The sequence below is a fragment of the Sporothrix brasiliensis genome (genome assembly GCF_000820605.1).
Source record: "Sporothrix brasiliensis 5110 chromosome Unknown Cont17, whole genome shotgun sequence".
Taxonomy (NCBI): Eukaryota; Fungi; Ascomycota; class Sordariomycetes; order Ophiostomatales; family Ophiostomataceae; genus Sporothrix; species Sporothrix brasiliensis.
In genome coordinates, this window is record NW_024467136.1 from 133,247 (window position 1) to 149,577 (window position 16,331).

The 16,331-nt window shown below is 54.7% G+C and overlaps 7 protein-coding genes across 7 annotated transcripts; 5 read left to right on the plus strand and 2 right to left on the minus strand.

The window, feature by feature from the left end:
• Window positions 1-854: 854 nt before the first annotated feature.
• On the plus strand, window positions 855-2,476 carry SPBR_02694 (chitooligosaccharide oxidase; the record flags this gene model as incomplete). Its single annotated transcript, XM_040760997.1, has 2 exons — window positions 855-1,886; window positions 1,964-2,476. 2 exons carry the CDS (start codon window positions 855-857, stop codon window positions 2,474-2,476), a joined length of 1,545 nt encoding a protein of 514 aa, XP_040620036.1.
• Window positions 2,477-3,952: 1,476 nt separating this feature from the next.
• SPBR_02795 (uncharacterized protein) lies at window positions 3,953-5,370 on the plus strand (the record flags this gene model as incomplete). Its single annotated transcript, XM_040761098.1, has 4 exons — window positions 3,953-4,347; window positions 4,421-4,473; window positions 4,548-4,629; window positions 4,749-5,370. 4 exons carry the CDS (start codon window positions 3,953-3,955, stop codon window positions 5,368-5,370), a joined length of 1,152 nt encoding a protein of 383 aa, XP_040620037.1.
• A 217-nt stretch (window positions 5,371-5,587) lies between these two features.
• On the minus strand, window positions 5,588-6,043 carry SPBR_09143 (uncharacterized protein; the record flags this gene model as incomplete). Its single annotated transcript, XM_040767269.1, has 1 exon — window positions 5,588-6,043. The coding sequence occupies one exon, from the start codon at window positions 6,041-6,043 to the stop codon at window positions 5,588-5,590; it is 456 nt and encodes a 151-aa protein (XP_040620038.1).
• Window positions 6,044-6,245: 202 nt separating this feature from the next.
• SPBR_03381 (uncharacterized protein) lies at window positions 6,246-6,482 on the plus strand (the record flags this gene model as incomplete). Its single annotated transcript, XM_040761682.1, has 1 exon — window positions 6,246-6,482. One exon carries the CDS (start codon window positions 6,246-6,248, stop codon window positions 6,480-6,482), a length of 237 nt encoding a protein of 78 aa, XP_040620039.1.
• Window positions 6,483-8,111: 1,629 nt separating this feature from the next.
• Window positions 8,112-9,497, plus strand: SPBR_02811 (salicylate hydroxylase; the record flags this gene model as incomplete). Its single annotated transcript, XM_040761114.1, has 1 exon — window positions 8,112-9,497. The coding sequence occupies one exon, from the start codon at window positions 8,112-8,114 to the stop codon at window positions 9,495-9,497; it is 1,386 nt and encodes a 461-aa protein (XP_040620040.1).
• Window positions 9,498-9,619: 122 nt separating this feature from the next.
• On the minus strand, window positions 9,620-10,963 carry SPBR_02833 (uncharacterized protein; the record flags this gene model as incomplete). The annotated part of the gene is made up of 1 exon (XM_040761136.1): window positions 9,620-10,963. One exon carries the CDS (start codon window positions 10,961-10,963, stop codon window positions 9,620-9,622), a length of 1,344 nt encoding a protein of 447 aa, XP_040620041.1.
• A 2,383-nt stretch (window positions 10,964-13,346) lies between these two features.
• Window positions 13,347-14,900, plus strand: SPBR_02732 (uncharacterized protein; the record flags this gene model as incomplete). The annotated part of the gene is made up of 1 exon (XM_040761035.1): window positions 13,347-14,900. The coding sequence occupies one exon, from the start codon at window positions 13,347-13,349 to the stop codon at window positions 14,898-14,900; it is 1,554 nt and encodes a 517-aa protein (XP_040620042.1).
• Between the last annotated feature and the right edge of the window lie 1,431 nt (window positions 14,901-16,331).

Consider the following 16,331-nt stretch of genomic DNA (forward strand, 5'->3'; position numbering starts at 1 on the left):
AATATTAAAGTGTGCGATGGTTGTGGCAACGTGGAAGAAATGGGCCGCAAAATAAACACAGAGGTAGGAAGGCAGCGGGAGACGCAGAATGCTAAAAGTGTTACTGACGTGATGCGCGTCAACCACCGTACGATGAATCGGCTCACAACCGTCGTCCTTATATGCCACGGGAGCAAGGCAAAAGAGAACAACATGATGCGGGATGAATGATTATTAAGAACAAGTGACAAAGGAAAACATGAGAGCTGATTTCTAGCCAAGTGATCTGATCAGGCAATCTAAACTTGCCGGGGTTTCCAGGTCGTTCTGGAGCATCATGTGGCTTTATGCCACCATATTCGCTTTTGCCCTTGTGTTGCAAATAAACCCCGGGTTGTAGTTTTGTTCCCAACAGAACGGACACCGATGAAATCATAATTTTCCCGACTGTGTTCCTCCAGTCATGACACCCAATGCCTCAGAGCCGGCCACCCACAACCACCACACACATTCCGTGACCTCTAAAGTGAACTCCAGACTCGCTTTACCAAGAACCTGTCTCAACTTGGTCTTGCCAGCCCTGCATACTCTAATCAATAATTGTGTACGGCACGGGAATTTTCCGCATCGGCCTTGTACGGTCTACCTGCCAAACAACTATTTCGTCCTTTGAGCATAAGCAGAGGCCGTAACGTGAATGTGAAGAAGACACGGAGCACATTTTTTTCACTCCTATTCAAGTCAGTTTTCTCCACGAGTTTGTTCTATTTTGAGAAAAAGAGTCTACTTTCCACATTCTATCCATTCACCGTTCCTGTCATCCCCACTCGCCGAATCGTTGCCGACGCCATTGCTACAACAGTTCGACCGGAATCATGACAATGGGCAATGCCAATTTCGTGGTCGCTGTACTGTGGCTGCTCCAACTTCTAGGACACGCTCATCTGGGATCGGCTGCAGCCCTAAACGTGAACGCAGAGGTCGAGAGCTGTCTCACGAAAGCAGGTGTGCCGTTCGACGCGCCCGGAACCGCTGACTGGTCACAAGATGCAGCGCCTTTCAATCTCCGACTCAACTATACCCCTGCTGCAATCGCTGTCCCAACAACAGTAAAGCACATACAAGACGCGGTCAGCTGCGCAGCCAAGCTGGGTGTGAAGGCAAATCCGAAATGCGGCGGCCACAGCTATGCATCCTTTGGCCTGGGCGGCGAAGATGGCCACTTGGTCATTGAGCTGGACCGGATGGATTCGGTTATCCTTGACAACAGCACAGGTATTGCAACGGTCCAGGGGGGTGCACGCCTTGGGCACGTTGCCGCGGAGCTGTATGCTCAAGGCAAACGTGGTTTTAGTCACGGTACATGTCCGGGTGTTGGTATTGGCGGCCACGCCCTTCATGGCGGCTTTGGTGTGAGCTCCCACACACAGGCCCTTGCATTGGACTTTGTCGTGGGCATCAAGGTGGTGCTATCGAATTCAACAGTAGTGGACTGCTCCGAGACGGAGAACCCCGACCTTTTCTGGGCATTGCGCGGCGCCGGCGCCTCCTACGGAGTGGTGGCCGAGTTCAAGTTCCGGACATTCGTGGTGCCTGAAGTAGTTACCTTCTACTCGGCCGCAATTAACTGGAAGCAAGAGAAGGCGGTCGATGGTCTCAAGGCGTTCCAGGCATTTGCCGAGAGTGGCATGCCTAGTGAGCTGAACTTGCGCATGTTTATCACAAAGGATTTTGCCAACTTCGAGGGTCTGTACTGGGGCAACAAGACTGGTCTCCAGGCGGTTCTTGCACCACTGCTGAACCAGACAGGGGCCAAGCTGGTGCTGGCACAGCAGGGCACATGGCTGGACCAGTTGGAGCACTTTGGCAATGGCATGGATTTGAACCAGACGCATCCGTACAATATGGTGAGCTCTCTCTCTCTCTCTCTCTTTGTCTTTTTCTCTCGCGCTCTCTCTCCTCCTTCTCCATGTTAACAAAACAGCACGAAACCTTTTACTCGTCGAGCCTGTACACCAACAAGTTGAGCGACGACCAAGTCGGCGCTTTTGTCAACTACTGGTACGGCACTGGCAAAGCCATCAAGCGCGACTGGTATGCTCAAATTGACGTGCACGGCGGGAAGAACAGCGCTGTTGGTCGAGTGACACCGAACGCCACCTCGTACGCGCACCGTGACTTCCTGCTCATGACCAACTTTTATGACCGCGTCGACACGGGTGCGTATCCGGCTGACGGGTTTTCGTTCCTGGACAACTTCACATCCAATATCACGGGTAGTCTGGAGCCGAACGAATGGGGCCGGTATGTCAACTATCCGGATCCGCGGCTGAGCCAGGCAGCGGCGCAGAAGAGCTATTGGAGCACGCACCTCGACCGGCTGCAGCAGCTCAAGGCGGGCGTGGATCCCCACAACCTGTTCGACTACCCGCAGGGTATCCTCCCGGCCACAGCCGCAGCTCCAACGTCGGCACCTGCCAAAGCACCGTCGGCGTGAGCTACCGGGCTTTAGAAATGTTTCGGGCGGATAACAAGACTAAACATTGTGGGGAGGGACGGGTATGGCATTGGGCGTTGAGAGCTTAGACGTGTGATTGGATTTATCGGCTGTGAGATCGAGTCGGCCGTCCCCAGCTGTGCTTTATACGGTGAAGGGCTGTATTGGGGTGTTCAAAAAGTAGAGACCATAGTTTCTGTTGCACTTTAGACATTGCATCTCGCTTACACTATTCGTGCCTAGAGTTTTGTTGAACGTCATTGTGGAGTTGCTTGCGGGCGATTGGTTGTTGATCCAGAGATCCGAGCCGGTTGAGCCGGGGTCGGTGCCGTCGAAGTGACAACAGTTGTTGGACAGCGCTGAAGCTGCTGCTATGAGTATTTGTGATCTCAGCCTCAACCTGTGATTCCGTTTCAGACGTGCTTGTTCGACGGCATCCGGCGCTTCATGATTTCATCATTTGTTCGACGGCTTTTTCAACACCACTAGTATGACAGCATCACATCATGACATGTGTGCTCTTGCGTGTTTTGGTGGTGCTCTGATGTCTCCCTGTGCCTGCTGTTGCCTCATCCCATGCTATGCCGGATCTGTCCTAACTGGTTAAGAAGAGCTACGCCATGTGGACGACCCAAAGAATTCGAGGCGATGTGATAACTACTCTGACCTCTTGTTAAGTGTCGGTGCGTTATGAGGTGCAAAAACGAGACAAAGGGTGCCGAACTTCTCCTTCGCGAAATACGCGAAAAGACGTCGCTGAAGAGGTGAGGCCGGCATCGCATCGCTTCATTGGCCGGCTGCATCGCGTCATTTGGGGGGTTGGTGCTGTCCTCATCGCTTTTGCGCCGCCCAACTGCCCCTGTAGACATGTCTGCCACTGAAGCAGCCCCGTTGTCCAGCAGGTACCCCCACCTCACCGTCCCAGGTGATTGCTAATCGGCCTGTAAATACATGCAGGCAGTCCCACCTTCGCCGCGTTTGCGTGCCCGTCGTGGCACTAGCTCAGGGCCCAGATCGCATGCTGCATGATTTTGCTTCCTGATGTCGTGAACCTCCAGCATCGCCAGACCCTAATCCTCACAACATTAACGATTCTTGCCGCGTTTCTGCTCCCAGATTTTGTTTAGTCTGTTCGTCTTGCTCGCTAGGCAATTTCTTTTTTTGGATGTGCTTCGCTCCCTCCCACTAGCTTTGCCTCTGTGCCCCTTGTATCTGAGGTCAGACTGTGAGATAAACGGCTGCCGGCGCCCGTTGTTGTTTCCGGCCTTCTCCGTTTTCTTCTCCGTTTTATTCTCACTCTCTTTTCTCCCCTTCTCCCCTCTTCTCGCCTCCCACCTCTCCCTCTTCCTCTTCATGGCCTCGCATAGCAGAAGTATACGAGCCTCCTCGTCTCTCGCAATCGACATCACTCTCAAAGGACCCGACAAGCGCATAAACTCGGAAAGCGACACCGCTACCGACTCGGCCACGCCCACCATGACAGCCATTGACCTCATCACCCCGGCGGCGGTGGCACCCGCTACTCCCAACAAGCGGGCCCCGGGCTTCGACGGCGATATCCTCCTCATCACCTCGCCGCGGCCACCCACGCAGAAGTGGATTGACCACATCGAGGCCAAGTTCCCAGGCCTGCGTGTCATCTACCGCGAGCTGCAGTGGGGCAATCTGCTCGCGGCTGATGCCCTGACCAAGGATGACTGGCGCTCGGTCACAGTCCTTGTCACGACGGGCTTCTCGCTGCCAAAGAACCCGGCGGACGTACCGAAGCTGCGCTACGTACAGCTCTTCAGCGCCGGCGCCAACATGATTCTCAAGGAGCCGCTGTTCACAGACACAGATATTGTGTTTGCGACGGCCAATGGTGTCCACGGGTGGGTTGCTTACATCGTACCTACCTACTACACAACCCCCGTTCTTGACGAATGAGTCCGTACTGATCGACAGACCCCAAATCACGGAATGGATCATTGCCACGTTCTTGGCATTCAACCACCATAGTAAGCTGCCCCCAACTGCCAATCCTGTCCTTGGTCGTTCGTCGTACTACGTCGTACACATCTGACATCAGCAGTCCCCAAGTACCTGGATCAGCAGAAGAAGGCCACGTGGAAGCGGCCTGATGTTGTCACCGAAGATGCCCTGACCCAGAGAGTGTAAGTTTCTCATATGCCACTTTCTGCGACGCATATGCAAACGTGCAAACGTGCAAACATGCAACCATACAACATCCCAAATGCGAAGTAGTGTCTCCCGCTGATCCCACCAACCCCAGAGGCATTCTTGGCTATGGTAGTATCGGGCGCCAGACGGCCCGCGTCGCCACCGCTCTCGGCATGGAGGTTTATGCCTACACGCTGCACCCGCGCGATACGCCCGAGTCGCGCCGTGACGATGGCTTTGCGCCGCCCGGCACTGGCGATCCGGAAGGCATTTATCCTACCAAGTGGTTCTCGGGTGCCACCCGCGAGGACCGCCACGCTTTCCTGTCGTCCGGCATCGACCTACTCGTTGTCGCTACTCCGCTCACTGATGACACGACGCACCTGCTCGGCGCGGAGGAGCTGCGCCTGCTGGGCAGCACCCGCGACGACGGCACCTGGCGGCCAGGCTTCCTGAGCAACATTGCGCGTGGTCCTATTGTCGAGACAGACGCGCTGATTGAGGCGCTCGACAAGGGCGTTATCCGGGGCGCTGCCCTCGACGTTACGGACCCGGAACCGCTTCCTGCTGGTCACCGGCTATGGGGTGCTAAGAACATCATCATCACGCCGCATATCAGCGGCGTCTCTACCAAGTATGACGAGCGTGTGCTGCAGATCCTTGAAGGCAACCTGCAGCGTTTGAGCGACGGGCGGCCACTGGCCAACCGGGTGAGCCGCAAAGATGGATACTAGATGGGTGCTACACGTTTCTTCATTTCCGTCCTACGGTCACGTCTGTGCATATTCCCTTTTAGGGTTATTTTCCTGCTATTTATTTCGTCATTTTGAATGCCTAGAGCTGTTGCTATCTCTTACTTTGGTATATGATAACTGTATGCGAACGGCATCTCTCTTTCGCTGATGAACCGACTTTGCGTACTCCGGTTTCTCTCACCACCCGCCTCATTCATCAACCATGCCACTGTGAATTCCGCCTGTGGTGCCGCTTTGCCAACCCCGGTGCCTGAGGGGCACCACACTGCGTTGTATTGAAATGGCTAAGAAGCGCCGCAGCTACCGTGCCCAGCTCGAGCTCAGGTTGCCACAGTGGGGGTATGACCACACCGCTGCTGCTGTTCAGAGCCATATCGGTACTCGAAGACGTTGTGTCCGGACCGTACAGTATCCACGACGTCAATGGTGACAGGGTGGCATGCTTTTGCGGGTCATAACCACCAAATGATGTGTTGGCCCACTGTATATACGTCTGATTGAGACTGTTTGTGGGTGGCCCGTCAGCTTCTACTGTGTTGTTACCGTCAGATTCGATCCACGGTGCTAGATTCAGCTTCTGTGTGCGGTTGAGCGCCTCAAAATAACCCGTGGGCGCGCCCCGATCGATGCGTTTGCCCATGGGTCCGCCCATGGCGAGAATTTGAAAATTGTCTGTGCCGTTGAAACGAGGCAACACAATCGATGTGCGGCCATACGCAATAGGAAGGGTGCGCAGGTCGATAGACGGGTAGGTGACGTTGTCAAGCGTGGTTGTCCTAGCACCTGCTACGACATCCCGGCCAAACGGCTTGCCATCAGCATCCCAATAATAAAATGCCGTGATCCAGCCAGAGATGTTGAAACTCGGCCCGTTTGACGTGCCACTGCATGTATGCAGCGTATGCGGCTCGCGGTCTGGTGGCGGAGCCATTGTCCCCGTTGTGCCGCCGCCCGTGTTTGTCGTCGCCGTGGATGCTGCCGCTGGCTGGGCAACGACGATGGAGTTCCAGAATTCTATGATGGCTGGGTCATCTGGTGCATCAAAGGTTTGCACGAAGCGGCGGACCACGGGTAGCAACCGCGCACCGTAGGCTGCCGCCTCGGGGCCGAAGACCGACATCCGCTCCACGCGCCACTGTACCACGACCCAGTCCTGGCGGGTGCCGAGCAGTGTAACCGACGGCAGCCCGCACAAAAGAGCAGCACCGGTATGTGGTGGAGGCTTGCGCCCAAAAGGGCGCGTCTTTGCCAGCATAAGGATGTGTGCTGCCATGACGTGATCGTTTGTCGATGTCGTGAAGTTGGGCGAGATCCACTGGTGTTGTAGCCAGTCGACTTGGATGCGGCTCGTTACTGCGGCGTAGAGAGACGCCATGAATGTGTACCAGTCCGGGTATGCCGAGTCGATCACCGTCTCGTTGGCACGCAGGTCGTACGCTTGAGCCGCCGCCTCCGCCGGATGCGCGTTGATATAAAAATTGATTTGTGCTAGCACGGTCAGCCACAGCTCGTCTGGCTGGAGCACGAGGTGCAGATGCTCGCCCCAGGCCTGCAGGGCGCCGCGAACAAAACTATCGGCAGATGGCAGGACCCGATAATCGTCCTGGACAAAATAGTCGATGTTGTCGCGGTTGGACATGAAGATGTCAACAGAGCGGTTACCGAACTCGTTTGGCGCGCTTTGCGTGTAAAAGTCGTACGGCGTCAGCGTACCGGCTGCACCGGCATATGCTTTGGGAGCGCCACCGGGCAAGACTGTTATGGCGCTGACGATGGCAGCAGGCCAAAGTGTGGCAAGCGCCAGAATGCACACCACTGATGCCATGTTTTGCACCTGGGCAGTGATGATAGTCCCAAGTAGAAGGTAAGAAAAGGTGATTCGGGGACAACCAAAATATGATGCTGTATGAGCGCTCAGTCACCGGCTGGAAGCCAGTTGGGACAGCGACACACCCAATTCCATATTCTTGACTTTCCCCATTTCTGTCTTTGCTTCTCTGCCTGTTACAGGCGCACAGAACAGACGGATGCAAGTGGCTGCTATCGTATATCCCATGCTCATTATCGGCCACTATCCGAGTGTGGCTTTAGCCGGCATCCAAACAGGTCTAGACATTGTTCAAGAGATACAATATCTGAGACGGTTAATAGTCAGAGGACCTACGAAGAAAAAGATGGGAAAAGAAAGACAGGAGGAGCATGAACGGGACGAATGACGCAAACGGAGGGCAAGTCACAGGCACTTTAAACTGTAGGTCTCATGAGGCTCTTCAGTGGTATCGATATCAAGTTTCATTTGCTCACAGTTGCTTGGCACATCGCCAATGGCGCCGCCCTCTCGATTGTAGTATCGGGTATAGCGCAGAACATCCAGAGACTAAAGTCGCTGTACTTTTCAAGAACAAGACGTAATTAATGTCTGCCGTTCGGAGTATTCCGTCTCCGACTGCCGATCCTCCGAGTCCCCGCACGGAACGATAGTCACCACACCTACCTGCTTTCGGATGCATAAGGCGGACGTCACACCAAGTCGGATGTATCGCCGTGGAGGCAAGACCGCTACCATACAGCGTCCAAGCTTACAATAGGTTCTATATTTAAGGGTTGGCCATGGAATATGAATCAAACAGATGATTTCGATGCTATAAATGCACAAGGCAGTTTAATACCAGCTGCGAAACGCCAGACGCCACGGGAAAGGTAAGCGACCACCCATTGCCATGTCCGCCAAGCCATTTCATCTCGCCATTGTTGGTGGAGGCATCACCGGTCTTGTCCTGGCGATTGCACTCCACAAGCGCGGCATCCACGTCACGATCTACGAGCAGGCAGCCGCATTTGGCGAGATCGGGGCGGGTGTGGGCTTGCACTCCAATGCCGTGCGGGCCATGAAGATCTGCGACGAGGCGATATCAGCCGGGTTTCAGCGGGTGGTGACAGGCAACACCTGGCCGTCAAAGAAAGACCAGTGGTTCGAGGTGCTCGACGGCATGTCCGAGGCACCGGCATCGGCATCCGAGCTGCTCAGGCCTCTTTTCACAATCATCGGCCCAGACGGAGGACATGGAGCGTGCCACAGGGCACGGTTTCTCGAGGAGATGGTGCCTCTGCTGCCAGAAGGGTCGGCGCGGTTTGGGAAGCGGCTATTGTGGATTGACGACCCGAGCGATACCAGCAAACCCGTGACGCTGTTCTTTGAGGACGGCACGTCGGCGCAGGCGGATGCTGTACTCGGCTGCGACGGCATCAAGTCGCGAGTGCGTGCGCACCTTGTTGACAAGAACGACCCGGAAGCGGCGCTGCCAACCTACAGCCACAAATTTGTGTACCGCGGGCTGATCCCCATAGCTGATGCCGTGGCTGCACTGGGTGAAGAACGGGCGGCCAACTCCATGCTCTGGTTTGGGGCCGAGCGCCACACACTCACATTTCCTGTTAACCACGGCGAGACACTCAACCTGGTGGCATTTGTTACCACAAACGACCCATGGCCTGCCAAGGGTGCGCATCACCTGACGCTACCGGCGACGCGCGAAGATGCCCTGCGCGACTTTGCCGGCTTTGGACCCAACGTGCTGAAGCTGTTGCACTTGACAGCGCCGAAGCTTGAGCGATGGGGCCTCTTCGACTTGGCGGAGCGCCCGCTACCCCAGTTCTACCGTGGCCGTGTATGCCTGGTGGGTGACGCCGCGCACGCCAGCACACCACATCATGGAGCCGGTGCGGCCATGTGCATTGAGGATGCGGCCGTGCTGGCCGAGCTGCTGGGCGATGCGAGCGTCAGGGACACAACGGGTTTGCAGGCAGCATTCGCGGCATTCGATGCCAATCGCCGTGGCCGCTGCCAGTGGCTGGTGACCAGCAGTCGTCGTCAGGCCGACTTGTACGAGTTGCGGGCCCTGGGACGTGATTACGAAGCGATTGCGGCCGAGATCCGCACTCGGCAGGCGTATATCTGGAACATCGACTTGGACGCGGCTATTGTGAAATCACGAAAAGACCTAGCACAGCGATTGGCACTGGGCTTGCCGGCAGCTGCGGCGCCTGATCCGACGGTGCCGTTCCCGCCAGATATTAACTTTCACCTGAAAGACGTGGAGGCGTGAAGAGACACAAATATATGCATTGCCAAAGATTTGTATACCCAGTATCCCAATGCAAACATAACGTAGAAACAGAAAAGAGAAATTGATATAAAATGCAAGACCCCACGACTGCTTTGGCTGGCTTAAAGACTCCGCCGATACGTCCCGCCCCTGGCACGTCCGTTGCCCAAGCTGCTTGTATCATTGCCGACGATGATAATGCTGAGATTGTGGCAGTGGTTTAGACCAATGGCGTCCAATGCATGCGTTTGGGCCGGTGGTGCAACGGCATGCTGCCGGTGTGCCGACGCAACATCCTCGTCGTTGCTGGTGCCGTCATCCGCCGTGGCACCGCCGCTCCCGTCAATCGGCTGCGGCGCAAAAATCACGGGACACGCCTTGGTGCACACCGAAGGTACACCGTTTCCAAAACAGTCTATTACCGTGCAATACCAGCCGGCCGCGCAGTCGTCGGAGGTCGTGCAGGCATTGTCGCGCTCGTAGTCACCCAGCGTGCATTGAGCGGTGTCTTCAGTCGTCAACGCACACGAACAGGCGATCTGGCCGACATGGTCGGTGCCACAATTGTAAGGGTGAAAGTCGGCAAAGCAGTTTGGAAACGTGGGCTGATGCAGTGTCTGGATGCCGCCATCGCGAACCGACACCTGACCTGCTGGGCAGGCGGGTGCACCTTCGACGTAGGTGACAGTGCTCGTGGCCGTCGGGGTGGGCTGGCTGGATGCGAAACAGGAGCAGGCGCTGGTGACGCCATTGAGGATAGGCTGCAGATCATCGAGGCAGGCCAGCGATGTTTTGGGTGTGGTACGCGCGAAGTTGGCGCGTCGGTCAGCCCGGGAAGGCGGATTGGGGACTGTGGCTGTAGCGTTGGCAAGGCTGCTAGTAAGGCTCCCAGCAAGGCTCTCGCCCCCGTCACCGCTCTTGCCCCAACTATCGTTGCCGACCCTTATTGTGGTTGTGGCAACAATAGTTTGGACAATCGTCTGAACCAGTGTATCGGTTGTGGTCTGAGTACGGTCGAATATGACTGTCTGCGTCGCTGTCTGCGTAACGGTGATGGTTGAGAGGCCGACTGGGGTGGATTGAGTCGAAGGTGATGTTGTCGGGGATGATGCTGAGGATATCGTCATCCATGTTGTTTCTGTCGTTTCTGTCGTTTCTGTTATTTCTGTCGTGCTTCTCGTCAACGCTCCTCGTGTCACTGGCACGGTCACCGTCTCGTACAGAGTGACCGGGGTCGCAAAGATGCCGACCGACCAACTGCAGAACGTGAAGGCCAAGGTCGGACTGCCAATGAGACAACGCAACAGATTGTCGTGCGGGCAATGTTCGTTGTGGTCCGCGTTGTCCACATTGTTCGCGTTGTCAACATCACGGCCCTTGACTCTTGTCGCTTGGGCCTCACGGGCAGGAGGAACAGCGGCGACAGCCGCACTGGCAAACACCGCAACGAGCGGCCCAAAACGCATCGTTGTGTCTGTGGCCCATGGATACTCTCGTCTTTTTGTCCCCCATCAACTCCAAAACGCTGTCGACTGGGGCCGGACAGGAAGATGAGAAAAGTGCGGCAATAGGACGTGGCTTCAACGAATTGGGAGGTCTGTGGGCCATTTTGGAGGCTCTGAAAGACTACTCAGCAATCAAGGCTCAAATGCATCGGATCATCTTTCTGTGCCACAATTTGTTTGCTCCTTTAGTAATTTCGCTGAAAACGCCTGGGTCTTCAATCGGGGCTGTTGTTTTGCGGCCCTGGCCAGACTGTCTGAACTCTGGATTCAGCCTTTTTCTGTTGGGAAGTGCAATTTATTGCGGATGAACTGCCTCGGCGGACAATCGAAATGGATGCATACAATAAGAGGGTCCGACAACAACGGGGGCAAGGCAGCAAAGCAAAGAATGGGTGCTGTATACAATCCACGTACAGCCATGGGCATAACCGAGCCGCCTCAGCGGGAAGAACAGATGGGAGGAGAGGACGAGAGGACAATGATAGGGGCGGTAGTGGGAACACACGAGGCTAAGGAATAAAATGGAAATCGAGAAGAAAGTCAAAACAGACCCGAGATTGGAGAGGTCTAGACCACCAACCTACTAAATGATCCTGTGAGGCAGCATCGGGTGAGAAAAATAATACAGGAAGGAGGCAACGAACCCGACGCAAATAGAAAAGCTAAATGGGGGGACAAGGATCGATTAAAGACGCGACGTGAAAGGAACGGCGAGGCTGTTAAACCGATATGGGTGCCATATTGTCAGGGTAGATGGAGAGCTATTGAATAAATGGTGCGAGTATGCGTACGGCGTGCATCGTAAGTCTCCTAACAAAAGTCACGTCGCTGCTCGAATGCGTCATTCAACTAGTCATATGAAAGATCGTCGCATGGCTCTGTCGTTTCTTTTGCTGCTTTCTAGCGCAACGAGACTGTTGCCTACTTGACTATGCAAGGAAATGGTCTCTCGTCTCATTTTGCTTTTTTGCCTTTCAGGGGACGGCTATTGAGGGTAAATCCTTGGGATTCACAGTTGCATTGGTTCGGTCCCTTCCATGCTTCGTTCTGGAATTCTCCGCAAAGAGGAAACATAAACAGTGCACCTGGAAGTGGCTGGCTGGAAAGTCTTGGTGAACAGTAGCTTAAATTTTAAGTTGGGACCGCCGTTAAAAGAAAAGCATAGAACATAAACAGAAAGAAGAAAAGGGACGCTTTGAGTTCAAGAAGTTGGGGAAATGAACTCGCCAAGGCCAAACAGCGTTTTGTTTTCGTGCAGAGTGCAAATGGTAGTGGTCAAGGAAAGAAAGGACGGATAGGGAAGGATAGAAGAACATGATGCATCCCTGCACGACTACACGCCTGCACGGAGGTTGGTTTGATCGTCGGCACCTGGATGCCAGTTGAAACAAGGTCCACCCGGCGCCGACAGCTATTTTTGTAGTGCTGGTTTCGGCATGGAAGAGAAAAGAAAACGTGAAGGTAATCGAAAGAAAGAAAGCGCAACGAAAAGAGGGAAAAAAAAAAAAAAAAAAAAAAAAAAGAAGTGACGGAGACGGAACGTGGATTGGGGGCAATCTTTTGTCTTGTATTGCCGCCCGGCATTCTCTTCGAGGCAAACCCCTTGACGGAGGATTGGCAAACAGAGAACGAAGAACTTGAGACGACATTAGGAGACAAGATGCGATTAGGTCGGTAGGAGGCGTGAGAAGAAATAGGCTTTTTGACGTCCCCAATTCCATATATGCGGAACAAATACATCGGACAACAGCTGAAACAGGCATTTTTTCTCAAACAAACCGGGCATATCCTTCTCTGGAGAAAAGACCATGGAAGAAAGGTCAAGAAGGGTTGAGACTGGACAAAAAAAGAAACTAAGGGGCACCAGAAGACTCGCGAAGATTGCGAGACGGGCCCAACAAGAGAGTCTGTTTGGGATCTGCACATCATCTGCCCTCACGTTTCCCATTTTCTTTACGTTTTGCCTCTTGCTTCACCCATCGTCGCCCATCTTTTTACCCGTATGACTTCCCTGCCGTTTGCCATTGGCGAATGCGGTCCGGAGACTGGTGACGGATGGGTCGCGGGCTATCCGATCGTCTCGTGTGGCCCAAGAAGCACAAAGAAGAGAATTGTGAAGCAGCAAAGGCAGTGGACGGTGGACGGGACATAGGGGGTGGAGAAGAGGTGAGAAGGAACCAAGCTGTGGTCGTCGCCAGATGCTCATAAGAGTGGCGGTTCCTGTCTCTGGGACATTCCGAGATACTTTTTGGAAAGGGACGAGGGAGTCCTGCATTGCCTTGATTTCGCTATTCTCTTCCCACACACACGCTTGTATTTGATTTTGCTTCGTCTCGGGACCGCCATGGGCTGCTCAACATTCGTCTTCTTATCGGGGCTGCTGGCCAGCGCCGCGCCGCTTGTGTCTGCGCAGTCGTACGGGTCGGAGTCGGCAGGATCATCGTCACCACCAGGGTCGTCGGGCTCGACAAGTCCGTCTGGCTTGTCTGTCGCATCCCCGTCCACGCCGTCCGCCATCGACCTGACCGCCATTGGGCTGCACACACTGGCAAAGGCAAACGGTCTGCTGTTCTTTGGCACGGCCACAGACACCAACCTGTTCAACGACACGTCATACATGCAGATTGTCAACGACCGCAACATGTTTGGCATCCTGGTGCCGGAGAACAGCCTCAAGTGGCAGCCGACAGAGCCGACGCAAAACGACTTTCAGTTCGCCAAGCCAGACAGCGTGCACAGCCTGGCGACGACCAACCAACAAATGTTCCGCTGCCACACGCTCACTTGGTTCCAGCAGCTGCCAGCGTTTATCACCACAACGGCGTGGACGCGAGCCACACTGACGGCTGCCATCCAGACGCACATTGCGCACGTTGTGGGCCACTACCGCGGCGCGTGCTACAGCTGGGACGTAGTCAACGAGGCGCTCAACGACAACGGGACGTTCCGCAACTCGGTCTTTTTCCAGACTCTCGGCACAGACTTTCTGCCCATCTCGTTCCAGGCGGCCGCGCAGGCCGATCCCAACGCACGCCTGTATTACAACGACTTCAACATTGAGTTTGACAACAACAAGACGGCCGCCGCGCTGTCCATTGTCAAGCTCGTCCGTGCCGCCGGCGGGCGCGTGGATGGTGTCGGTTTCCAGGGCCACATGACGACGGGTCAGACGCCCAGCCGCGCCGCAATGGCGGCCGTCTTTCGCAAGTTCACCGCGCTCGATCTCGAGGTCGCCATCACCGAACTGGATGTGCGCCAGACGTCGCTGCCGCCGACGGCCGCGCAGCAGGCCCAACAGGCAACCGACTACGTCAGCATGGTAGGCGGCTGTTTGGATGTTGCGGGCTGTGTGGGTGTTGTCGCGTGGGAATATACAGATCGTTACAGCTGGATCCCGAGCACGTTCCCCGGCACGGGCGCGGCGTGTTTGTTTGACGAGAATCTGCAGCCGAAGCCGGCCTACACGGCCGTGGCGAGCGTGCTGGCAGCCAAGGCGACGGGGATTCCGGCGGGGGCGACGATCGCAGGCATTGGAGCCGGAGTTGGTGGTGGTGGCGGAAGTGGTGGTGCGTCGTCGTCGTCGTCGTCGTCGTCGTCGTCGAGTGGTGCAAACAGCAACAACAACGACAACAGCAGCAGCAGCAACGAAAGCGATAACAATGGGCAAAACTCGGCTACCAGCTTAGGCACAGGAAGCACCAATGTTGACATCCCCAGCGCCGAGTTTATTGGCAACTTTGGTGGCAACCCGGGCCAGATTCCAGCGTCGAGTAGTGGTAGCGATAGCAACAGCGGGCCTAACAGTGGAAGTGGGACCTCGAGCAGCAGCAGCAGTAGCAGCAGTAGCAGCACTGGCAACGGTGGCGACAGTAATGCTGGTGGCAGTTACAGTTATTAGATCGCAAACTGACGGCGCACTTTGCACCCACTCCTTGCTGTCGACGATATTACCACTTTTCGATACAGATTTGTTCTTTCTTCACTTTTGGTTTTCTTCCAATGATTCCCCTTTAATTGTCTGATTCCTGATACAGTGATTTACTCAAGATTATGTCCGACTGCGATGGCCCTGCTGATCTATTCCATTCGTAAAAGCCGCCCACAGATAACTGGTGTTCGTGTGGTTCGCAGTCACCAGAGAGACTTTATTCCCAACGGCTAATGTCGTATTCGTAGCTTTGCAGATTTTCATTTTGCCGAGCCACGTTTTGTGCTGCATTTACTGGCTTGGGTAAAGAGTCTTACAGAGTACATGTATCTTACAAGCGGGCCTGGCCTTTATTACTCGGCCAGAGCCTTTTGTTCAGCGAGCCTCGATGTAAACAGCGCCGGCATTGAACCTCCGCTCATAAAGGGCAATTCAGACCGTCACCATGCGGAGGTCATCGCGGGTGCGTCAGGGTGGAACCCGAGGAACGCAGGGAAACCATGGCCGTTCAGACATTTAAAAAGAAAAGAAAAAAAGGCAGTCTAATAAATGTTTCGAATAATGATTGAAAAATGAATGAATGGTCCGAAAAGACGAGAAATGACAGATGGACAACGTGTCCTGCAGGCATGAAGCGAGATTAAAATGTCGTATCATTTTTCATTTTCAAACAGCACCGGCTTGCATCGAGCTTCTAACAGTGCTTCTCAATCAAAATCGAGCTATGCTGCTTCTGTGCGAATCTCACAACACGATATCCATCGTGATTTTGCATCTACATCGTCCCGGGGTAGACTTTCTGCGTGGAGCTCCGGATCCGAAGAGCCTTTTCTAAGCCGTGGGCTTGCACTGCATATGTAATAGTCCGCGATCGTCGCCATTTTCCAGATGAGTTTGTGCGTCAATCAAAACGATCCACTCAAGTCCAGCACTGAGGTTCGTTCGTATTGAGGGACATTGGAGATTGTGTGCTGGACAAAGTATGGCATCTCACTGGTGAGCAAAACTGAGCGCCAGACCGAATCCCGAGAACGCCCCACCCGGTGTTTGCTTTGATTCCAGGCCCGCCCACGTTGGAATGCGACACAGTGTGCAGTTTTTGGACTGGCGTCAAGGTACAAAGTCCTTGTGATAAGGAGACTTCAGACTTCCCCCCAGTACCGCCAGTTGCGGAGCCGACCTGCTTGGGCGCTACGATCGTCTATGATACCGTGCCGACGACAGAGACGACCAGCGCTAGTCTTGTCTTAGGAAAAGTCCGACCGCTAACAGGCTACTGGCGACAGCTCTTTTGCTAGTGGTATGTCCACTATCAGCACAAGCAAATCGAACAAGAGTGGAGAGCTGAGAAACGCACCATCGCATCGTATCCCCGCAAGGCTCCCCCCCTAAGTCTTTACC